The following is a 26,028-nucleotide window of genomic DNA, read 5'->3' as shown; positions in this document are numbered from 1 at the left end:
TGGAAAAGATGGCATCGCAGCGGAGCTTATCAAACTGGGATAGGTTGGCTTCCTGTCTGCACCAGATGATAGACAGGATCTGGGACACAGAACAGCTACCGGAGGAGTGGAAGGGGGGGTAATATGCATGATATACAAGAAGAGTGACAAGTTGGAATGTGAAAACTATCGAGCGATCACGATTCTCAACACAGCCTACAAAGTGCTCTCCCAGATCGTCTTTCGCCGTCTCTCGCCGCTCGCAGGGAGGTTTGTTGGAAGTTATCAAGCCGGTTTTGTGGGTGGGCTTTCGACAACGGACCAAATCTTTACGCTGCGGCAGATCCTCCAAAAGTGTCGCGATTACCAAGTTCTCACGCACCACCTATTTATCGAATTTAAGGCCGCCTACGATACTGTCGACCGTGTAGAGCTATGAAAAATCATGGACGAAAATGGTTTCCCTGCGAAACTAACACGATTGATCAAGGCCACGATGGAATTATTTACACTCTTGGAAAACATAACTCTAAAATAAGTAAGATTTGACGCATTTTCGTAAAAAGTGGAACCACTCATAAACTGAGTAGCTCCGTAAATACGCATAATTGAGAAACAATGCGTTTTAAAACTTAATTTAATTTACAAATTTATATAAAGTTTCGAAGATAAAATTAAACATATCTGGGTTTGTTGTTTGTACTGGCAAGAATGCCCTAGAATATTCTGCAAACGGGAGGTATTTCTAATCCGAAAACTTATGAAACACATCAAAAACAAATTCAATCGATGGAGATTGAAAGCAACGATTTAAAATGTCAAATTCTCTCTCAATTCACACAAAATAATCATCACAATTAAAAATAAATAGTATCTTAAAACTTGAATTTCGTTTATTCTTCATGTAATTCACTACAAAAATCTCTTTGCAGGTTTTCGTAGAATACTCGTTTTTGGTTAGGTATTCTACCAGAGATATTCTACGTAGAAAACTCGTCGAAAACTACATGAGGTTTTCTACATGACATCCTTATTAAGGAGGAACACAGATTCGATTGTAGTAATCATCAAGGCATAACCCTCCTCAATCCCGGATATAAAATTCTCTCCGCATCCAGTTCCATAGATTGAGACCCTTGCCAAAACCTTTGTTGGTGAACAACTGTGCGGTTTACGAGCGAAACGTTTTACATCCCATCAGATGTTCACCTTGAGGCAGATCTTCGACAAGTATCGAGAACACAACTTGTAGACACATCATCTGTTTATAGACTTTAGGGCGGCGTACGATTCAGTGAATGTCCACGAGCTGTGGCAAATGATGTTTTAACATGGTTTCCCAACAAAACTAATTATGTCGATACGTGGTCTTGGCGGTTTCACATCAAGCATTTGGACAGCAGGTGAAATTTCGAACGCGTTTGTGACTTTGAATGGTCTGAAGCAAGGAGACGGGTTCGAACGTTCTGCTCTAGCTTTGCGGACGACATTGATACTATCGTGTTAACCGTAGAGCTGTGGAGGAGGCCTTTATGGCGGCGAGAATTGGACTCATCACAAACATAGCCAAAACGAAGTACATGGAGGCTAGTAGAGCCCATGGTAGTTCTACAGACGTTCGTGCTACGGTGGTGGTGAATGGGGATACTTGCAAAGTGGTTATTGAATTTGTTTACCCTAGTACACTAGTAACGTGTGATAAAGAAGTGAGCCATGAGATAAGGAGACGGATTGTGGTACCGTACAAGGCTTATTACAGATTTTGTAGCCAGGTTACGTCCTGCAACATACAAAACGCACGAAAATTGCGGACATTGATCCTCCCGCTGGCGCTCTACGGACATAAATCGTGGACGTGGAAACAGGGCGACCGGCGAGCGCTTGGGGTATACGAGCGTAGAATCCTGTGATCAAAACTTGATGGCAACCATGTTTTTCGAATAGCGGTTTGTTAAACTTTACAATCAGGGTATTTGAGAGTGTACCCTCGCCAAGAGTTAATCGATTGTTGGTGAGCACCAATGCTAAAGCACTGAATGCTCTCGCTACCGACACCTAATTAGACGGCGTAGCTAACACCACCGCAGCAACAGCACTCAATCCAGGATGTGGAGTATCTCTGTCAACCCAGAATTTCCACGCGTCGAAGTTGAATATTCTCCTTGACTCTAATTCTATCGTCTTGAGCCGCTGGTTGAAGTCTTCGAAAAAGAGGATTCTAAGGTGCCCTTGAGAAGCTCTGTAAGTAACACGTCATTCTCATCTTCATCTTCGTCTGGGATGGAGAGCTGCTGAACGTCTGATGGTTTCGCCTCCGGAGTTTGAAGTTGACGGATTCTGTTCCATGTTTCAACAATGTAAGGCTGGAACATTTTGTATAAGTTATATAAATTTTTCGGTTGTTATTGAAATGGTAATACGTCTATTTTTGAACAGTTTTTTTTTTTCATAAACAATTATGGAATATATAAACGTGTTATGCATACAGTCGAGTTTTATACCTGAATTTTTTAACTACCCATCTCAAGGAACTGCTTCACAGTCTAAGCTATTATTCAGTGGATTTCAGCTGAACTATAGCTTAACAAGCCGTTATCCAACAAAATTGTTTGTTGGGCAGTTTCTTGAAAAACGATTTCTGGTCGAGGAAACAAGACACCATCGAATACATACCGCATCAACGGGTTTGCCCTAAACGGGAGGGTATCGTGCCTTCCGCTCGAAGGCACTGGTGTACTTAACTAATCTGCACTTCTTGGTAGTCTCAGTACTCTCAGTAGGTAGCTTAGCTGCTTCGTATGACTTACTACATCTAGAATCGCTAGCTGTATTTGGTTTCGGTTGGATTAGGTTCAGGCTCTCGCATAGCTTTGCTCCTAAAGAGGCAGTTAGTTGATGCTCCACTATATCACCTTCTGCGTCTTGGTGTCTGTAATCGGAATTATCATCATCATCATCGGCATACACATTACTCTGTTGTTTCTCCAACTCGAGCTGTTTCACAGCGGCGAGCATATTTGCTCCAGTGTCGCAAGTGCTGTATAGCTTGCAAAATTTTTGTTTTTAGGAACATTGACTCCAATTTTTCCTAAAAATCGTCAAATGAGCTCATTGTGTAACCCTTTCAATTCAATTCGCTTTAATGGTAATAACTTTGGCCTGGTGTGTTGTTGTTGTTTATCGTTTTTCTAATAATCACTTATCTAGGATTCGGATGACCACCTCGCCGTTCAACTCATACTGGGCTAGTATAACCGTGCCGAATCAATTTTGAGGGATACAAGTTTTTCCCTCATTTCAGTGGCAATCTCTTGTTTCACCAATGTTGCTGCCTTCGCTATGTAGCACCTTAGGGTTCTGGTGTCCAGAGTGACCCCAAGAGCTGCCTTTATTGGATCGCGTAACACCTTTATTCCCTCCCGTTCAACCCACGGAACAAAGAGGTTTTGAAGGGCTTAGCCGAGGGTGTCTGCTCTAAAAGCAAACCGAGGGCCTTCGTCATCTCGGTGTGAAGAGACCAAAAATGTCGGTTTAAATTCTGCAGATCCATTCTCGTCCTCTGCATGTAGCTGCATTTGACCTCCGGTTTCATGCTGCAATCTCCGAGAAACGATATGCTCGTTTGATGGTAGCATTTTCCTTGGGCGGGCCGGGGGAAGATCTATGTTTGCAATAGGAAACTTTTCTTTGCTCTTCTGCTTCACTTATGCTACGTCATGTCGCGAACCATTATGATGACTGATATATATCAACATCAAAGCCTTCAATCGAAACAAGCAACGAAGTCAAAACCTTTGGACAGATGAAACGACTAGGCCCTGATTTCAAACAGTTCAAAATTTCAGTGAAAGCCTGTCATTCAGACTAAAGGTGTTCATGAGGTGCCCGAATTTATTGAACAATCAAAGCAAAAACAAACACTGACTGTTTCGTTTTCGACAATACGAAACGAAAAAAGTAGTTGACTATGGTGCTTATTACGGGTGTCTCTTAACGGTGAAATCAGAGTGAAATGAATACAGTCCTATTACGAGACTCACATAAGTAAGAAAATCGTCGCAACGTGACGTGCCGTGAAATTTGGGCTATTATGAGTGTCATATCACTGAAGTGAAAACGGAATAAGCGACGTTTCGCGTGGAATTATTTCAAGACCATTTTGAACGGTAAATGATTTCACGAAGATGGGGAATGTTTAAAAATCGATTGATTTGTGATCTAATGATAACAAAGGTATCCAGCGTTTTACGCGCCATAATGGTGGACGCTATAATGCAAAGTTCATAATAAATTACCCACTTTTTTGACAACTCTGTTTACGTCAGTTTGAAGTCTTCATACAATTCATACAACATTTGTGTTGCCAATTTTTCAGACCAGTAAGCAATAAATCATTGACTTACAAGAATACTATATTTGATTACAGAATTCTGGGTAAGAAGTTATTCTGACCTAAATGCTTGTATATATCTGATATAATGTTAAAAAGGCGAAATAAATTTTCATCTTCTGATATTGACGGTTCAGAAACTACGAGCCCAGGAGATGTAGATCCTGGATCCAACTCACTAAACTAGCAATTGTTTTGTATTGGGTATTTCGGAAAGTTTCATGCTTTCATATACCCGAACTTTGCGTCGAAAATTCCCACTCCTTAAAGTTTTTTTTTTCCATTTATGTGGAGTATCCATGTTCCGTCTATTTTTAATTGACCCCTCGATATCGCTCGTTATTGGCATATACGAAAAAATGTAATGCGTCTTCTATATGCATTTAAAACATTACAACGTAGCACTTACGGTAGCCCTTTGAGCGCATATTTTGCTCTTAGTAATGCTAGTTTAGCATAATGCCCTAAACAATAGAAAACATTACATAAAGCTATTTGGCATTATCAGGACTGAATTTGTGCTAATAAAATGCTATCTCCTAATGCTCCTGGTTTCTTGGGATGTTTCGTCTTCTCGGACGACATTCTCGTGCAAAATTTCAACTCAATCGGAAATCGGACTTAGGGAAGTTGTACCTCAAAGCGGTCGAAGTTTCGCTCTTTCGACTGACGACGAAAACCACAGACGACTGTCTGTGGTTGTTTTTTTTATGCCAAATGTCTTAGGAATGTATAAAACGTCCAGATCTGGTGTTACCTCGAAAAAAAAAGGTGTAAAGGATCTTCGCGCGATTGTTCATTTTACAATTTGCATCGTGGTGTTGAAAAATGTGCTATAGTGAAACAATTTGTTTTGATGAGTTACAACCGGTATCATTTATGAAACCGTCTTGATATATCTCCAAGAAAACGTGTAACCGACGAAGTGACGTTCATTACACATTCCAAAACTCCGCAGAAGGTTCTGCGGAATTTTGGAATGTGTAATGAACGTTACTTCGTCGGTGCGGGAGAAAAGCGGGATCGGAGATCCCTGATAACTCGTCGCAGTTCTAAAACATATTACAATCAGGCTTTTTTACGCGGGGATACGAACCTCGTAAAAACCGCGTTAATTCGAAAATCCGCGTAAAAAACCGCGCTAATTCAAAAATCCGCGTAAAAAACTACGTTAATTCAAAAAATCCGCGTAAAGTAGTTTAGCAAGAGGGGCTCTAGAAAAAACCCGAGACGCTCTAGAACCAGTATTTAAAATTGTCCTCTTTGACGGTCATTCCGGATCTTTCGGAGGGAGGAGGGTATTTTTTGGACTAAGTCTTTTACTAGATAAACACTTAAACGTTTTTGGTTCTAAACCCACGTTAATTCGGAAGTTCGCGAATATTTTTTTGAGTTAGCGCGATATCGCGTGAAAAAACCGCGTTAATTCAAAAATCAGCGTCCATTAAAAAATCCGCGTAAAAAACGTGTTAATTCAAACATCCGCGTAGAAAAAAATCGCGTATAAAAAACCGCGTAAAAAACTTGACTGTAATTGTTCCCATTTCGATGTCGGTGTAATTATTTTCAGGGGAGCCTCTTTTCTTAGAGCATCCTTATAGAAGAAAATTGCAAGTAATTGTTTTTAATAGCCTTTATAACAAATGTATGTTGTAAAATAGTAGAAATTCTCCAATTTTAAAACTACGTGAAGCTTTATCGTCTGCATTTTACTTGGGATAAGATCCTAGTTGAGTGTCTAACTTCCATGACCAACCTCTCGAGTTGACCCCTTTTGAAATTAGAAATCAAACAACTTATTTTTTCGACAAATGTTGTTCATGGGTTTGCATCAACGGCTATAGTTATAGTAGTTATTCATTACAAAAAGCCCTTAATTTTATCCCAGTAACATGAAATACATACTTTTAATCAATAAATTTTTAACGCAATAACAACTTACTTACTTAAAGCAACTTAACTTACTTACTTAGAGAAACTATCACCAAACGTTTGGTTTTCGCATTTTACCTATAATTGCTTTAATAGACACTTTAAATTTTAAATTTTAGTGCAACGTAAGAACTAACGGATAAATATTAAGCGGGACACAAACACTTATGATTCTTACAACTTAAGAACCTTAAGTGTTTGTGTCCCGTTTAATATTCATGCTTTAATAATTACTAAAATTTTTTGCTAGTCACTGTATTCTGAAAAACATCATAAACGAATGCAATAGCAAGACTACGTACCATAAACCAAACCCTTTCCGCTTCTAACCAATTTGACATTCTTTTCTGCCTTGTGCAATCAGTCGGACAAAATAGTGCACTCTTTATTTGCATAAGCGGCTAACGTTCACAATTTATTTATGCTTGATTTTTGCATTGTTAATTGTTAGTTTGATCAGGAATCTCGTAACAATTAATTTCGAGTTACTTTTGTTTCAAGAGTAAGCGTACATTCTATTGAAAATATTATTTTCGAATTATATTAATAAGAACGATAGCATCAGTTTGCAGAATGTTTACATGACCGTCCGGCAGCAGCGAACACATTGCCCGTTCTTACGTGCTTTGCCCTCCACACTGTGTTCGTCAGCACAGCGCCGTACCTCCAGCACAATCCCGTTTCCAATATCGAGAACCCGAGACCGAGTCGAGAGAGCATCTTCTCATGCAAGCTGTGTTGTGTGTATACTACTAGTAGGTACGAGTTTTGTGAATGTATAATCCATTTTCATTGAATCAACTTGGCTACCATTTAGCAGCCGATCAGCGAAATCCATCAGTCAAGTTTTTCGTACGGAAGATAAGCACGCATGGAAAAATGTCCAATTTCGGGCCGTACAAGTGTGTAATTGGTTCACCTCTGGTTGTCTAATTTAGTGCATTTTCGAGTGGATTATTGTGTTTCTAACAATGTAAGTAAATTAAGTTTACGTGGAAGATTCCTGCCCGGTTTGATTAATAGTGCTTCTTGTGCATATCAAAGAAAAGACTTTGTAGTAGACACACGCTGCACATTCGATTGTCCACGTAATACAGAAGAATTATCACCTCAATCTTGGTAGTGCCTTCGTGTTACTTTTTTTTTTTTAGCTGGCTATGTTTTGATAGTGAGATCTCTAGTGGAAGATGAGCAATATCAGCCGTCTTGTCTTGCTGGAGCAAAAATACAAAACAAACATTGAACTTCAAAAGGTGAATGTCTCTATCCATCCGCCACAGAATAGTGGCAAACATTATTCCTCGACTGTAGGCGTCTCGCCCCAGATTGATGATTACTTTATCATTAAAATAATAGCTGCTGCTTAGTAGGGTTTTTATGCTAAGTAAATTTAAGTTTTTCTACTCGGGCGTTTCTGCAACGCCAATGTCAAGCTCAACAGATTGTCTCCATTGCGGGCCTCTGTATATTGCCAGATTTCTCCCAGTGCGTCTGATAGTGGACTGTCAAAGTGTGATAAAGTGGTGCTATCCAAGTGTGTTATCACTCTCGCTCGTAGATCACGTACTTCTAGTCAATTTGATATTGTACGAATTTGTTTTATACCGAGGGGTCTCTCGCAAAGCTGCGTTTCAAACTGAATGCTTAACATAACCTTTGACACGAGTTAGTTGAACGACAAGCAGTAGGAAATCCTTTCTAATTGTTTGTTCCAAATGGAAGCTAAATTTAGGATGTGCAGGCATCAATTAAAATTGAGTGGTCGATTTAATTGCAGTTTAGTCCACCCCTCGCACTGGTCCGTAGCACTACAAGTTTTTACAATATTTGTCCTCGTAGCAGGGTTTGATGCTGTTTAGAATTGTGCAGCTCATTTCCCTTGTTGCGCAAAAGGAACATCAGTTTCGGTATATATAAGCAATCCCTTTCCAACCGGATGATATTACGTTGTTAGTTTCGGGCTGAGAAGACCTCTCAAGTAAAGTCACACTATTGTCCCAGAGTTGAGCACTATTTAATAACCATAGCTTGGTGCTAGGTTTTAGCTGGTATCTGATGAGTAACTTTAAAAATTTTGGGTGCGATTCTATAACAACGGTGCGATTGATTAAGGCAATGAACTCAAGTTCTATTTCCCTCGTTTCAGAACTACTACAAAACGGTCGCTCACAATCCAGAAGATCATCAGCATTCGCTCTCTGAAACCAATTATATGACGTAAGTATCACCGGATAAGCTTTAACCGTTATTACTTTGTAAGAAAGGTGTTTTCAGAAGACAATTATTTCCCCATCTCATCTACAGATTTGCTTTATCCCTTCCGTCGTCGGATCGCCGCAGGCACTACTAGACGCAATCACGCACCATGATTCAAGGCTACGGTCCGGTAACACAGGCCTTGCTGGGAACCCTGCTAACATGGGGTCTGACGGCACTCGGTTCGGCAATGGTGATCTTTCTGCGAGGCAACCAGCGCAAATCGTTGGACATTTCGTTGGGATTTGCCGCTGGCGTGATGGTCGCCGCCAGTTTCTGGTCACTGTTAGCACCCGCTATTGAGCTGGCTGAAAGTTCCAACATGTACGGCAGCAAGGGTGAGTTTGCCTTCATACCGGTGGCAGTTGGATTTCTGCTAGGAGCCATCTTTGTGTATGGAACCGATAGAGTTATCTCGTTCCTGGGTATTAACAGTCCGACCATGATGATTGCGTTGACTCATGCCAACAAAGACAAGGCGGACATTGCGATTGACGATCAGGTTTCGTCACTGGAACATGGGAGAAGCTCTTATGCTGGAGTCACACCAAACCCACAGGACCATTCGCTTGCAATCGGGATGGACAGTTTTGCCGATTGTCTTAACGCACAGCATGAAAACGTTTCGAGGAAGCGAAGGAAGGGCAGCGAACATTCGAAGGAGCAATCTCTCTACACTAACGCCACTCAAAGTCAGATCGACGCTCAGCTATCTCAGTGGAAACGAATCATGCTGCTAGTGGTAGCTATTACCGTTCACAACATTCCTGAAGGATTAGCAGTGGGTGTAAGCTTTGGTGCAATCGGAACGACAGAGTCGGCAACGTTTGAGGCGGCCCGGAATTTAGCTATCGGTATTGGTATTCAAAACTTTCCTGAAGGATTGGCCGTTAGCCTGCCGCTACATGCAGCCGGTTTTAGTCTGGGTAAAAGCTTCTGGTACGGTCAGCTTTCGGGGATGGTAGAACCGATCTTCGGAGTTCTCGGTGCAGTTGCTGTGAGTCTCGCTACGATTATTTTACCCTATGCGCTGTCGTTCGCCGCTGGCGCTATGATTTATATTGTTGCGGACGATATTTTGCCTGAGGCGCATGCTAGGTGAGTGCAACTTTAATCCCATTCAGACAGTGCTTATCTTATTATGTAATTTTTCAGTGGCAATGGTCAGTTAGCGACCTGGGGAACTGTCGCAGGTTTCGTTGTAATGATGTGCCTCGATGTTGGGCTTGGTTAAATCTCTCCTTGTTCCGTTGCTTAAACCGCATAAACCAATGTGATTCGACTGTTGAAATGTACTTCAATTTGCGTAAGTATTACTTGTATTCGTTAGATGCTTAATAGTGTGAGAGATGAGAAGAAAAAAAAACAAATAGAAAGAATTATTAAGCAACGCCTCTCGATTTTCCCACGAAGTGTGGCACTAATGGTAGCATATTGCAAACACCTACACACAAACATGAGATGTACATATTGGACAAAATCCAACGCAAAACGTTTTTTCCTTCTTATTTTAATCAAGTTTACTTAGTATACTGTACAAATAAATTTTATGACAAGTGGTAACGTTGATTGTGCAATCCAAATCTGCTATAATAATATCACACGAGCCGTAAATCGTGGTTAGCTGCAGACTAACGTGAATCTGTCAGGTATGATGCGCCATTTGTGCATCTATTTAAACAGTTGTGATTATGTGCATGCCCGTTGCGAATGTAAAAATCACTTTCGTAGTGAAACACATACGCTCAACGGTTGAGTTAGTCTATGACGCTGAGCAATCGTGACATTAGAAATAAACCAGTGATTTTCAATTTCACTTAGGATGTAGTTTTTGATACCGAATGCCATAGGAATTTCTTTAATCATGAATGGTGTGAAGTTATAAAAATGTTTTTTTGAAAGCTGGTTTTTGAACATGAACAACCTTTCATTAGAGTACTTTGACTACCTCGAATGCTATATAATTCGTGTTAATTGTTAAACAAGGGTGAATGAGTTTTAAGAAAATCGACTAGAAACAAGTTACGAAAGATAATAACCCGGAGAATCGTTCAATTGTTGTATATGCAAAGCTAGCGAGCTCGATGAAAATTCCTTGGTTTTGCCTGGTTCCTCCGCGTTATTCAATAATAATATTATTAATAATGTCTAAGTGGTCTTATTCGAAAATACACAACAAAATTGTAACAAACACTAGTAACTCTTAATCTACATTAGAATCGTCTTAAAATCATTTCGGGAGTTTTTTTTTTGGCACACTTGAATATAAAATGGTTTTTTTTATTGTTGTCTAATCATTCTTGAACAATATTACAAACAAGTTGAAAGAGAGTTACAAAATAATTTCTTTTATATATACAAAAATATGTATCCCAAATAACCAAAAACTCATTTAAAGTTGGTTTCATAGCCTGATCAGCTAAACTTATGATCATAAATATAATTCAATTCAGCTTAATTTTTAAGTAAATAACCGTACTTTAAAGTTTGCATTTAATCAATAAACTCAGAGTAGCATGCATGGCAGTACTAAATCGAACTAGAAAGTTCACATTCGATTAGGTCGCTACACAGAACGCTGTTCAGCTTCAAAAAACTTAAAATTAAGAACCAATTTGCACTTTTTAATTTATCGTTTTCCTAACTTATTATTCGTAATGGTATAATTTCATGATAAGTGTGTAATGGAGAAATTCTAAATTGAAAAAATAATAAGATTTATACCATTGGTCTGTTCCCGCTCTATGAGGTCCGTATCGATTTTACTAGATGTGGTGATTTCTTGTGGTCCCCGTGGTTCCGTGGTTAGCGATGTCGGTCGGCTAGCTCTCCCACACGGTTGTGATATCGGGTTCGATTCCCGATCGAGTCGAGGATCTTTTCGAGCTGGAAATTTCCTTGACTCAGCACTGGGGCACGGTGTATCGTTGTATTTATCCTACAAATGCAAAATGTGCCGAAAACAATATCGATAACGAATTCTCCCAACTAATCTAGTTGATCGAGACCGCTATTAGCCCCAAGGCTAAGCGTGCGATATTGTGTGTGGTGATTTCTCATCGTTACCTACATGTTCATAACTAGGAACATACCGGGTCTCTTTTTCCGGTTGGTAGTTCAGATTAGAGATGCACCGAATAGCACTATTCGGCCTTCGGCTGAATACCGAATAACCTTTTTTCCATTATTCGGTGAGACGAATATTCGGCCGTATATTCGACTGAACACAACGTTGATCGTATGATAACAAAAAAATCACAGGAGGGTTGTGTGCAAAGCCACGACCGCAAGGTTGAAGTAGAATACTTTTACAAGAAAGATAACCCGGCTGCTTGCGTGTCAGTCATTTTTCCTAGCAAATAAATGTTGACCGCTCATTGGCAGTATTGAAAATTCTGTGCAAATGAACTTGAAGTACTACTCAATTTAAGTTTGCACATATAAATACGACCTCACTGAACAGGAAAAGAACAAACTCCTTGCGGCACAAACAAGTTTCAACAGTCAGAGTATATGTACATGTGAATTCGAATTAAGATAATTAACTTTTGGTTATAGCTCAGAACGAGAAAACATTAAATCTTCAATTCATTTGTTTGGTTGTCCTAAAAAGGACAGTTTGTTGATGAATTTAAAATCGGATATGACGCTGATTGCATCTCTGTGTTACGCCGATAGCGGGAGTTATGGTGAATCTGCGTATGACGAAGGCATCGTATTACCCGTTTTATTGAATGGGAGAAAGAGGAATGTTGTAAAATTTTGTAAACATTTAACTCAAACAATATTACCAAATCGTAGTCAGGTACTCTGACAACAAAGTTGAAGGCTGTTTGCACACTGAAAATCACACTGGCTGTTTTGATTGCCCAAATTCAGAATACCGAACAGCCGTAAAGAGAGCTGTTTATTTACCTACGGCAAGTTTCTCGCCCCATCGCTCGCGTTCGCGTTCACCATGGCAGAGGCCTAAGTGTCTTTGTGAATGCGTTCTAACATGGCAGTTTGTTATTCAAAGTCGGTTATGCTGATCGCAGCCTTTGCGCTGCCCCTACACTGGGGGGTTTACTTAATAAAGTAAAAATAAGACAACTACAACAGAATTTGATTGCATCCCGCACAGAATGTCTGCTTGTGTTGATGCCATAAAATTATTAACCTTCAATTATTTGTTTATTTGCTTTGACAAGGCTCGACTATTTTTAATAGTGCAATAGTGTGAATAATAAAATTACAATTATCTTCTAATCGCTGATCGCAACCGCAACCTTTGAGCTGCTCTAATAGTGGGGGAATTAAGATACACGGACAACATGCCTTGTGGAAGCTATTCCACATTCAGTAAATTAGACGGATGCGACAGATTTAAATTGCTAGGATCCAACACAGAATGCTTGCTTGCGTTGTCAAAAATTATTAACTCTCAATGACTTGTTTATTTGCCTTGAAAAAGGCATTTTGATTTTCAAAATTGGATTTCCTGATGGCAATCTTCATGCTGCCCCAACACGGGGGGAATAATGGCAGTCTGGCGACACACGCTGAAAAGAACCGCGCTGCTTCTGAGACGTGGTGACCAACCACAGGGCTAGTGCTGCTGCTAAGGAAGGGCGACTGCTGTTGTCGCTGTCTAGAACTATTATGAGCGGCTTCGGCTGAAACAGGCTCTTATATAGGCCAAATAGCATGTTTTCAATTGCAATGTATATGATTCTGTCGACCGTGCTTGGGAAGCAATCATATAACGACCAATCAGAGGTCGAAATTTTCGTTTTGACAAGGCTTGACTTTTTTCAATAATACAATAGTGTGAATAATAGAATTACAATTATCTTATTTTGGGAAGAATCTTAGAAGATTTTCCAATCTATTGCTGCAAGAACAAAGGAAATCCATCGGATACTAACCGATTTATTAGCATTTGAAATTGGACATATTTTTCACTTTTTTCGGTTTTAGATTTTCATTTCACATCCCTATGTAGCCGAACTTCCTGAGAGAAGTATTCTACTTCAAAACCAAATGGTCATTGTTTGAAGTTTAAATTGTTTCTTTCGCTTTCCAATTGTTCAATTGTTCAAACGATTGAAAATTGTCCGAACTATTGCACAAGAAATAATTAATTTTGCTCCTATGGAATAAGGCACGCTGATCCGTGGCGCACCTACTTTTGTTCTTATTTGAGTTGTCGTTTAAAAATAATGTTTTTGACGATTATGGTTAAAACAATTTAAAAGTTTGTGTTACAACTTCATTTTGAGTGTTTTTGGAAAAAAAATAAATAAAATGCGAGAAATGAACGAGGACTGAGGATGTGACTTTGGCTCAGAAAAAATATACCTCATGAAGACAAGACATGAAACATTGTGTGGAGATTGCGGTTCGTGTTCCGTTTTAATGAGATATATTCCTTTCTGAGCCCAAGTTACATCTTCAGTTTTCGTTTACCCCCGTTCATAAAACTTTGCACTATACTTTTATATTATTTTCTGATAATCATTGGCCACTATTCGGCTTATCCGGCATATCCGGCCGATTGATAAACTTGCTATTCGGCAAAATCCAATTTTTGCTGATATTCGGCCCGAATATTCGGCGACCGAATATTCAGTGCATCTCTAGTTCAGATAAAGTACACGGGAAACTTTATGTGAATTCGGCAGTACAGAAAAGGCTGACAAGGATCTATATCTCAAAAAGGTGTAGGCGCTACGCAATAATGTGACCTTACGTCTGATAGTTCTCTATATTGTTTTAAATTTCCTGCAGTTTGTTGATAATGTTATTGAAAAGGTTGTGTACGCAATATTTTTGTTCTAGACATATATTGACAAATATTCTGGTAAGCAGTTGATCGCCAGACAGAAAATTCTATTCTGTTAATGTTGCTATTGGATCCCGAACTAGAAGGCCAAATTAGAAAGTTAACCGCGAAACCAACAAGGAGCAGCATCATCCTTCAATATTCCCTATTCACGTGCCCCCGTTAAAAAGAAGCCAAGTTAAAGTGTGCCCAGTCAGCGAACAGTTACTGTACTTATTACGGGAGTCACTTCACGGTGAAATCAGAGTGAAGTAAATGAAGTCCTATTACGGAACTCACGTAAGTGAGAAAAACGTCGCAAAGTGACATCTGCCATGAAATGACTGTCATAACTCTGAAGTGCAAACGGAAAACATTTCGCGTGGAATTATTTCACGACCATTTTGAACGGTGAAATAATTCCACGAAGATGGGATAAGTCTTGAAAATTGATTGATTTGTGATTTAATGATAAATATTGGATTTATCTTCCAGCAACGAAACGAATAAGAACTCGATACGTGCCTCGAAGCGGTCAAAATTTCAAGCATACTTTTTCATGAAATTTTCGATATCTAAAAAAAAATTTTTTGATGCCAAATGTCTTAGAAATGCGGAAAACGTCAAGATTTGAAGTTTTCTATAAAACGGAAAAAATCTACTTTCTGGGACTTAAGCCCAGATTTCACGGCAGATGTCACTTTACGACGTTTTTCTCACTCACGTGAGTCCCGTAATAGGACTTTATTCACTTCACTCTGATTTCACCATGAAGTGACTCCCGTAATAAGCACCTTAGAAATTTTTCAACTTGGGAAATATTCTCATTTCACTTGTCCGATTCTCAATTTCACTTCACTGTCAGTCTCACTTCGTGGAGATAATTTTTGTTACCTCACTTGAGATGGAATCGGGAAGAAGTCTCAAAAAGTGAAATTTGCGTGAGAGTGAAATATATTTCACCGTGAAGTGACTCCCGTAATAAGTACCATAATGTTCTAATCCAACCATTGTCCGTGAGACAGTTCATGTTTCATGTCTTGAGCAGCCGTTCTCCAGTCTCCTCGTACACCAGCAGATCGTGCATCTTCTTCTACCGTGCACATCCACCGCGTGCGAGGTCTACCACGGAGTCGATGGCCTCTTCCTGGTTCTCTACTGAAGATAGTTCAGGCGGCTCTCTCGTCAGGCATTCTGGCTACATGCCCAGGCCACTGTAGCCTGCCCCGCTGTATTACCTTCACTATATCAGCATGTTTGTTTCCCTGGTACAACTCGTGATTCATGCGCCTGCGCTACACTCCATCTTCCAATTTACCGCAAAGGATCGACCGCAGAACTTTACGCTCAAAAACTCCGAGCACTCGTCGATCAGCCGATCAGTCGATCGGCCACCGGGAGTATCAGCGTCCTATGCAACGCTAGTTTTGTGCGAGTTTGCAAACTACGGGACCTTAGCTGGTTACGTAGTCCGTAGATGGCCCTGTTCGCAGCTGCAACTCGTCGTTTCACTTCACGGCTCATATCGTTGTCACATGTCACGAGCGTACCAAGATAAACAAATTCATCAACCACTCCAAATCGTACCCCATCTATCTCCACCTCAGCACCAACACAGCGGGAACTACCACGCTCCCAGCAAGCAACCATGTACTTTGTTATGGCAGTGTTTATGTTGAGTCCCAACCTCGCTGCTTCCTTCTTTGGGGCCATCCACATACCACGTGGACACATTTTTAACGATTTTGAACCCCCCCCCCTCCCCCTCCGTGGACAACTGTCCATATAAATTCAAAAAAAATTGTATGGACCGTGGACATTAGCCAACCCCCCCCCCCCCCCAAAGCTGTCCACGTGGTATGTGGATGACCCCTTTACGGCTTTACGGTCGATACCAATGATATCAATGTCATCCGCAAAACCAAGGAGAATGTGTGGAGTATCTTGTGAGTTATCCGCACGCATGATTTCGATCCCTCCAGCGCCATACGACTCAGCTTGATTAGTTTCGTCAGTAAACCGTGTTCCAGCATGATCTAATGCCTCGATAGTTGCAACAATCCAATCGATGACCCTTCTTATAGATAGGGCATATGAGGCCTTCCAACCAGTCAATCGCATTTGTTCATCCGCCAAGATCCTTAGTATTATCTGGTGGATCGCATAGTACAGCCGCTCGCTTCCCGCCTTAACAAGTTCGGCCGGGATACCGTCCTTCCCAGCGGCCTCGCCGTTTTTCAGCTCACTAAACCCCCTTTTCACCTCCCCCTGTGTTGGTGGCTCCACAGCTCGTTTGTCACTCATAATCGTCATCCTGTTCCTGCTCTGCTCATCCGGCTCCTCACCGTTCAATAGCGCCTGAAAATGCTCCTTCAACCTGGCTGCAACCGTCGGTTTATCAGTAAGCAGGTTGCCGTCCTTGTCATTACACATGACCGGCACAGGGAAATTCCTGCTTCTGACTCTGCTGACGGTTCTATAGAAGCTTCTGCTTCTGCTATCTGCTTCTCGTACTCGCGCTTCTTCCGACGGTGGGTTCTATTTTCGGCAGCTTTTGCCCCCCTGTACCTCTCTCTGTTCTGACGCGTAGCCGCAGTGAGCATGCGGCTCCTGGTGCGGTTCTTCTCATTAGTTGCTCTCTGACACTCGGCATCGAACCAGCCGTTACACTATCTTCCACGCGTCGTACGTACCACCTCTTTAGCAGTCGTTTCGATGGCAACGTGGATACTGCTCCACAGCCCATTTATATCTTCCACTCGTTCCTCCTGTTGTTCTGCGATCCGTTGATCCAGCTCTCTGGCGTATTCTGCTACCACGCCATCAGCTTTCAACCGCTAAATGTTGAAACGCGTCATCCTCTAAGTGCGAGATCTTACAAACGACGAGATAATGGTCCGAGTCAATGTTTGAAAAGACCTAACATCAGTAACCTCCCAAAATTGCCGACCGTCAATCAGTACGTGATAGATCTGGGAGCAGGCTTCTCAATTTGGATGCCTCCAGGTGTGTTTCCGAATATTCAAACGTGGAAAATAGGAGCTACATATGGCCATTCCTCTGGCCGCGGCAATGTTTATCAGCCTCAGGCCGTTTTCATTGGTTGACGAGTGGAGGCTATGCCTTCCAATGACCGGACGGAAGAATTCCTCCCTACCAACCTGTACGTTTGCGTCTCCGATGACGACTTTCACGTCGTGTTTTGGGCACTCGTCATAGATTCGCTCAAGCTTGTCATAGAACTCATCTTTGACTTCATCGGATTTATCGTTTGTCGGTGCGTAGGTGTTGACGAAACTCACAGAACAGATATGCAACTTCGAACAAAACTCTGCAGCAAATCGGTGCCCAAGCTTTCGCATTCATTTTTTGCTGTTCCATCCTACATTGATTTTACAGTGCATCGTTCGTACAGTTCGCTCCAATAGTTTGAACATGTACCAAAATACTATTTTTTTTTTTGCTTTAATGTCCAGGCAAAAAGGTGATCTTGAATAGTTGAATCATTCAAGAGATCTTTAAAGTGGAAATTCAGTAACAATTCACAATCAACGTCAATGAAACAAATTACACTAAAAATCTTTCAACTATTCAAATATTGTCTAACAAATTTTCTTGGATCGTACACCTCACGACTGCTAAAACTATTTTAACCTGTTAGTTGAATATTTTCCTTGGACTTGGAAACCGAATTTCTCGATCAACGACAATATTTATTTCTCCTACCGTTTTTTATACCTAACATTGCTAGAAATGCATATCAGACGCGCTGTACAAACACTGCTTACTTCATTAGGTACAATGTAAAAATTGATTGTCGTTAGTCAAGATATTCAGTTTTCAACTTGGGCAACAATGAAATTCATTAAAAATATATCTACATAAAAACCGTTGCACGCATGCGAGTGGTACTGTACGTTTGTCATGAAAAGGCACCCTCGCCATACCAGTACCGGGGAGAACAAAGGATTCTCTCGATGAAAAAGCGGCGAGAGCTCATACAGTCCTTTTGTTGAATGAATGGAATATAAGCGTAATGAAATTTCGAGTGTAAAATGCATGCTCTCCACCGCTAGATGTCGATACTTAAAATAAAGAGATTTTGTCTCGTTTTTGGTACTTCAGTTGAACAGATGTGCTAAACTGTAGTTGAAGAATTTGCCTTAATCCTCAACACGCATATCAGCCATCTACGGGCCTCTACCGGATGACTCTTGTTTTCTGATTTTCCAGCACAAAGAAACCGACGCCCCGTTCCACTGCTTTGCCGCCACTATAATAGATGTGGTACTTGAAAGGAGTGTGTGCAATGGGGTTTACTGCACAGAATTCCCTTTCTCCGGAATTTGGCCACCGAACCTCCCGAATCGCTGCGATTTCGACTCCCTACCGGTGTAGTTCTCGAACAAGCAAGCCAGCCCGCGCCGGTTCATTGAGAGATCGGACGTTCCAAGTACCCAATTTCCAATCGTTTACCTTAATCTTTTTGCGTGTTCATAGCCTAGGTCATTGCCGATTGATCCGTTTCGTATTTCTAATTTCGTTGTTCGTGGTTGAAGAAAGGTTTCGGTATGCTACCTTACCAGGGTCGCGATACCTACATCTAGCTGATGGGGCTGCCATCTTGGCTGTAGCTGGCGGGATCCAGCATTCCATAATTCAGCCGCCCGTTCCGGGTCAGACGCTGTTGTACGCCGCCCAGAATATGGGAATACAGCCGCGTAGGTCCCCTTCCTAGTCAGCATACGACCATAGTTTCCACCGGGTGTTACCCGATCTCCGCTAATGTTACTCGTATCCCGGTCGGCACCTCGTGAAGGATGAGATAGGAGTTGCTGGACAGAGGTGAATGACCATATTAAGGTCTCAAGTTACACGTGTCGGATAGAGATAATGATGATGCTGTCTTGGTGTGATCTCTAATTGGTGTCGTGTAGCATGACGCCTAACTAGTGTCCAACGGTTTGAAAATGTCGTTTGTTGTGAATAATGGTGCTGTTAACCCTAGAAAGATAGTCTGCGTCAATCTGACTCCTCACTTTTAGTGATATTGCCCTCTTCGTTTTCAAATAGTACGAAAACGTTCCCGTTTTTCGAAAAATTGAATTCTGGTTTTTGTAATGTATCGATGTGTTAACGCCGTTATTATCACTCATTATTAAAATTTGAACAAAAACTTGTTTTTTAAATTATTTAAAATCCATGCATCCATCCATCAGAGCGGGGGCCTAGTGTGGTTGGTAACGTCTCCGCCAATCACGCTCGACGCCTGGGTTCGAATCCCACCGCCGACATAGGTGTCGATGGCTGTGAGGTGGCGTGATCCACTCACAACCAACCCAACTGGTCTAGATTCAATCCTAGCCGACACCGGGAGATTTTCTGAGGCGAAAAATCTCTGGGATCACGCCATCCATCGCATGAGGAAGTAAAGCTGTTGGCGCCGGTCCGTTAATAAACGGGTCGTGAGTTAGGGTCCTGGGTGTGGAGTCGCCTCCCTGGGCGTCGGCGATTGGCCACAACAGTGGCGGAACTAGACCGACGGAAAATAAGCGAGAATAAAAAAAAAATATCAATGCATCGACGCCAGAAGTTGAAATCAATTCCAGAGTGTATACCGTTATTAAAAAAAAAAACAGGAGGGTTGTGTGCAAAGCCACGACCGCAAGTTGAAGTAGAATACTTTTACAAGAAAGATAACCCGGCTGCTTGCGTGTCAGTCATTTTTTCTAGTAAATAAACGTTGACTAATCAGATCAAACGAATTTTACGCTTCAACAAGGATTGACCATTTTCAATAATATAGTTAGTTGCTTGAAAGAAAAGATAATTCAGTACGTTCTGACACGGAAATAAAGTAAAATTTATAACTTTTACAAATTTAAAAATGTAAATTAACTCAAGAGAAAACATTAACGCTTTAATCATCAGGTTTTTATTTCATCCAGAAAAGGACAACTTGTTGTTCAATTTAGTATCGGATAAGATGCCGATTACTTGCGTTATCACTGACAGTGCTAACAAAGTATTAGTTGTGATAAAGTAAACGGTGAAATGCTGATATAACACTCAAAACTAAACGGCTCACGTGTTGTCAAAATCAGTCAACTTTTCATTGAATGGATTTACTAGTGCCCACTATCGCACAGAGACTGCATTTCACTAAAGTGCCTCACTGCATCAGCAGCTACCGATGCTGAGATCCGCTGCAACTAATTCGCTATCCATAGCCATGTCACAGTTGTGGCCACTATACGCTGTCATTGGTATCCACTGTCCCTGCATCAGCTGGCCCAGCTGCTATCGTTGCTGGAATCCGCTGCAACTCGTGCTCTATCCATTGCTACACCACAGCTGTGGCCGCTTTCCACCATCGCTGGTATCCACTGCACTGCTAGTGCTGCTGCTAAGGGAGGACGACTGCTAGAAGTAAGTCGCTGTCTAGAAGTATTATGAGCGGCTTCGGCTAGGCCAAATAGCATGTTTACAATTGCAAGGTATATGATTCTGTCGACCGTGCTTGGGAAGCAATCATATAACGACCAATCAGAGGTCGAATTTTCCGTTTTGACAAGGCTTGACTATTTTCAATAGTACAACAGTGTGAATAATAAAATTACAATTATCTTCTTTTGGGAAGAATCTTAGAAGATTTTCCAATCTATTGCTGCAAGAACGAAGGAAATCCATCGAAAACCAGCCGATTTATTAGCATTTGAAATTGGACATATTTTTCACTTTTTTCGGTTTTAGATTTTCATTTCAAATCCCTATGAAGCCGAACTTCCTGAGAGAAGTATTCTACTTCAAAAAGTTAAAGGGTATATGCTTGAGTGCACAAACATAGGCTCAACGTGGGACTATTGTGGGTGTAAGGAATAAATTCTGCCATAGCCATAGTATATAACACACACCAAACGTACGAATACCAAACACAACAATCCATGAACACTTCACAAAAAAATACATACACCTGTCATGAACCATAGCATACAAACTAATAGGAAACATAATTAACTTGTTGCCTATAAAAGTATTCTGTCATGAATAAATTTACCTCGGATGAATGCATTTTCGCACACACATACACGTTAAACACATACACGTTATACACACACGCTATATACATACACTACTCACAAGCACACGCTCCTCAGACACACCCACGCTACTTACACACACATACACATACACCACTTACATGCACACGCCACTTACATACACAAGCCACTTACACATACACATTAACAAACACACACACACACACACGCACACATTAACACACACACATTGACACACACACATTGACACACACACACATTAACACACACACACACATACACACACATATACACACACATACACACACCCACACACATACACACACACCCTCACACATTCACACACACCCTCACACATACACACACACCCACACACATACACACACATACATACACACACACATATACACATACACACGCTAACGCTACTCACACACACACACATACACACGCTAACGCTACTCAGACACACATACTTGGTATACGACACACTATATCTACACAAATTACTATCAGCAGCATCCAAACGGCTTCCAAGTCTTCCAATGATCCCTTCCAACGGCTTCCAATGGTCCCCAGTGCCGATCACGTCCAGTTTCGGACTATATTCCAACAACGATATCTGAATTAGATTACCACTGGTGGGGTCCAACTCAGATCGAAGGGAAGCCGAACTGTTCGCTTTGACGGTCGACCAGGGAATGAGCTTCTCTCAACACGAAATGTCCATTTAAGGGCTATTCCCACTGCTTCCGATCCGGGACCGGGCCGTGTCCGTGTCCCGTCCGGGACTTTAATGCATTCACACTGCGCCGTGAACGAACCGTGTCTGCGCTGCGCTCTGGCTGAGAAATGTTGATGTGTGTATGTGAAAGAACGTCTTCGGCTTTCTCTCATACCGCAACCGCACTTCGCGTCCCAGGCTGTTTTTTTCGTTTGTATCGTCGCGTCAGTTGATCGCTTTTCAGTTTGTCGGAGAGTTTTCTAGTTTTTGTGGTTTTGTGTGATTTTTCAATATGCCGTTTACAGAGGAGGAATTGATGATGATTGCCGTGGCCCTCGAAGACGAAGTTCAAGGAAACAAACGACAGGTTTGGGTTCACGAGGCATGGCTAAAGAGAAAAGGTGAGGGTGAATTTTATACGTTGTACAAAGAGCTGGTGGTAGATGCGGAAAAATTTTGGCAATACTTTCGGATGTCGGAAGCCTGCTTCGATTTTTTGGTTGAAAAGATCGGTCCCCAGATACGGAAACAGAATACCAACTTTCGGGAGGCTATTCCGCCGAGAGAGCGCCTGGCTGTAACATTGAGGTTAGTATTTCTTTTAACCCGGTAGAAATTCCGGAAATTTGTTATCAAATGACTGGAGAAACGAAAATAGGGTTATGTTGTTCAGGTTTTATTAGAATTTGATTAGAATACAGTGTCGATTTCTGCAAGGTTGAACGCTGGAAACGCTATTTTTAAGGGTGTTTCGAGGGAATTAATTAATTAAATAATTAAATTTATTAATTTATTTATATTATTTATATTAATTTATTATTTTTTAAACTATTTTTTTTTTATTTGTTTTATTGCTTTTTTTTATTTATTTCTGTTTGTTTCATTTATTATTTTTTTCATTTTTTTCCATTTTTTTATTTATTTTTATTTATTTAATTCAATTTTTTTAAATTTTGTTTTTTATTTATTTTATTTATTTTTTTCAGTTTTTTTTTTAATTTCTTGTTTTTTTTTTCAATATTTTTTCTTTTATTTTTTTTATTGCTTTATTAGGGTGGCTTTCAGCCACAGGCTGGCTCAAAAGTACAGTCAAACCAGTTTTTGTGCGAATTATATTTTGTGCGACTTTTTTATGCTGTTATTTTATTTGTGCGATTTTTTTTGTGCGAATTTTTTTTTGTGCGGTATACGAAAAAGGACTACATCTGACAAGATTTCCAGCCATTTAGTTTTTCCAATCCTTGGAATGAATCTCAACGCATTACATTGCGTCAAAAAATTACTAATTGAGCCCGTTTTACGTAGAAAAAGTCACGTATTGCCAGCTTGCGAAGGATAGCGGTTGGAAAAATTAGAATGTTCGAAAAAGTTACGTTTATTAATCAGATGTTTTAAAATTCTTTTCATAAGTATTCTAAATCAGAATCATCAACTTTCGAGTAATTTTTAACTGAGATTTTTTTATGCGGACCCTATCCACCGCATAAAAAAAGATTTTTTTAATAATGTTGTGGAAACATCGTTTTAGATCTGCACGTGAAGTTTCAAAAGATTTTTTTATGCGATTTATTTTGTGCGGTCCCTATCCCTCGCACAAAAACAGGTTTGATTGTATTTCTTTTAACCAGGTAGAAATTCCGGAAATTTATTATTTAATGACTGGGGAACGAAAATAGGGTTATGTTGACCAGGTTTTATCATTAGAATACAGTGTCGATTTCTGCAAGGTTAAACACTGGAAACGCTATTTTCGAGGATGTTTGAACGCGAGTCAAGGGAATTTACTAAAACTATATTGTATTTTTTTGTTTTTTATTTGTTTTATTTCTTTTTGTTTTTTATTTCTGTTTTTTTTTTTAAATAATTTTATTTTATCTATTTTTATTTATTTTGTTCAATTTTTTTTGTTTTCTTTTATTTTATTATTTTTTCTAAATTTTATTTTTAATTTTTCTTTTTATTTATTTTTTCAGTTTTTTTTATTTTTTTTTTCAATTGTTTTTGCTTGTTTTATTTTATTTTGTTTGCTTTTAGTTTTTTTTTGTTCCATTTTAATTTTTTTTTTAATTTTTAGGTTTTTGGCTACTGGTGATGCTCAAAAGTATTTCTTTTAACCCGGTAGAAGTTCCGGAAATTTGTTTTCCAATAACTGGGGAACGAAAATAGGGTTATGTTGTCCAGGTTTTATCAGAATTTGAGTAGAATATAGTGTCGATTTCTGCAAGGTTGAACACTTGAAACGCTATTTTTGAGGGTGTTTGAACGCGAATTAAGGGAATTTACTAAAACTATATTGTTTTTTTTATTTTTTTTTTTTATATCTTTTTATTATATTTTCTTCTTTTTAAAAATTTGTTTTTTTATATTATTTTCATTTTTTTAAATTTTATTTCCATTATTTTAATTATTTAATTGAAATTTTTATTGTCTATTTTTTTTATTTTTTTATTTTTTTTTCATTTTTTTTTAAATATTTTTGCATTATTTTTTTTCCAAGTTTTGTTTTTAGTTTATTTTTTGTTTTTTTTTTATTTTTTTTAAATTTTTTTTTTTATTTTAGGTACTTGGCTACTGGTGATGCCCAGAAAACGATTTCGTCCAGTTACCGTTTGGGAGGAAGTACCAAATAAATAAATCATTCACGAGACATGCCGTGCCATTGTCGACGTGTTAATGCCAGAGGTAATGCCGACACCCACCAAAGAAAAGTGGAGGAAAATTGCGAATGATTTTGAAACGCAGTGGAATTTCCCCAACTGCGTGGCCGCTATCGATGGGAAGCACGTCACTATTAATAAACCAGCCAATAGCGGAAGCAAGTACTTCAACTACAAAAAAACGTATTCTGTGGTGCTGCTTGCCTTGGTTGATGCCCATGGTAATTTTATAGCGGTTGATGTGGGAAGTTTTGGAAAAGAGAGCGATGGTGGGATTTTCGCGAGCTCCAATATGGGGAAAAGGTTCCAAAATGGTACTTTTGCCATGCCCGAGGATGCACCCTTACCCGGAACAAACCAATCCGCACCTTTCGTCGTCGTCGGTGATGAGGCATTCCCGCTCAAAACGTACCTCATGCGACCATATCCGGGTCAAAATCTTGATGACGCCAAACGGATTTTCAACTACCGTCTCAGCCGTGCCAGAAGGGTGTCCGAAAATGCATTTGGCATGCTTGCTGCGTGGTGCCGAATGTATTGCCGTACCATTCATGCAAACCCGGAAAACATAGATTATCTGATTTTTTCGAGCTGCGTGCTGCATAACCACATCCGCACATTCCATGGTGTAACGCCTGCATACAGTGCGTCTTCATCGGAAGATCAAGTGTCGCCCTGCCTTTCGAAACTGCCAGCTCAAGGAGGAAATTCTTCCAGAAATGCCTTTAATGCTCGGGAATCATTCAAGAATTATTTTAATTCTACTGAAGGATTGGTCCCGTGGCAATGAAAAAAAAACATCAATAAACAGAAAATTCTTTCTAAATTCTCAACATTATTATTGTTATTATTTTAAATTTTGGAATGAATTAAAACTCGTGAACATATAGCAACATTTAAAGCAGGTCAAATGCCGTTTGTTGTATAGATAAACTGTTTATTGTGTAGAAAAACTGTCTGAGTTGTAGGAAATTACTAATCACGTCACACCGATCAAACGAACCGTTTTTCAATTATCATTTTTTTTTCAATTATCAATATCTTTTCCACATATCATGTTTACATCGTGATTAAAAAAAAATACAATAACACGTTATGGCATCTTTTGCCCAAGGAACATCTTTGCACAGTTTCAGATGATTAAAAAATGGTCGATTGAAATGGTTGCCCGTTTTTTGTGGAATTGCTCTACTGATCTGGATTTTGGTGTTTCAAGTAATAAATAA

At 40.0% G+C, this 26,028-nt stretch overlaps 2 protein-coding genes across 6 annotated transcripts; both read left to right on the top strand.

Annotated features, from left to right (window-relative positions):
- Window positions 1-6,914: 6,914 nt before the first annotated feature.
- On the top strand, window positions 6,915-10,120 carry LOC129721779 (zinc transporter ZIP11). 5 transcript variants are annotated; one of them, XM_055674714.1, is made up of 5 exons: window positions 6,915-7,060; window positions 7,122-7,274; window positions 8,448-8,518; window positions 8,606-9,655; window positions 9,713-10,120. In XM_055674714.1, the coding sequence occupies exons 4-5, from the start codon at window positions 8,667-8,669 to the stop codon at window positions 9,789-9,791; spliced, it is 1,068 nt and encodes a 355-aa protein (XP_055530689.1). In that variant the 5' UTR covers window positions 6,915-7,060; window positions 7,122-7,274; window positions 8,448-8,518; window positions 8,606-8,666; the 3' UTR covers window positions 9,792-10,120. The 5 variants fall into 5 exon arrangements, with proteins under 5 accessions (XP_055530689.1, XP_055530691.1, XP_055530693.1 ...); XM_055674716.1 differs by lacking the exon at window positions 7,122-7,274 and having other exon boundaries at window positions 6,919-7,060; XM_055674718.1 differs by lacking the exon at window positions 7,122-7,274 and having other exon boundaries at window positions 7,032-7,056.
- Window positions 10,121-24,818: 14,698 nt separating this feature from the next.
- Window positions 24,819-25,630, top strand: LOC129724763 (uncharacterized). Its single transcript, XM_055679915.1, has one exon. The coding sequence runs from the start codon at window positions 24,819-24,821 to the stop codon at window positions 25,590-25,592; it is 774 nt and encodes a 257-aa protein (XP_055535890.1). The 3' UTR covers window positions 25,593-25,630.
- The last annotated feature ends 398 nt before the right edge of the window (window positions 25,631-26,028 follow it).

Source organism: Wyeomyia smithii, chromosome 2 (genome assembly GCF_029784165.1).
Source record: "Wyeomyia smithii strain HCP4-BCI-WySm-NY-G18 chromosome 2, ASM2978416v1, whole genome shotgun sequence".
Classification (NCBI taxonomy): Eukaryota; Metazoa; Arthropoda; class Insecta; order Diptera; family Culicidae; genus Wyeomyia; species Wyeomyia smithii.
This window is presented reverse-complemented; position numbering and strand designations above follow the sequence as displayed.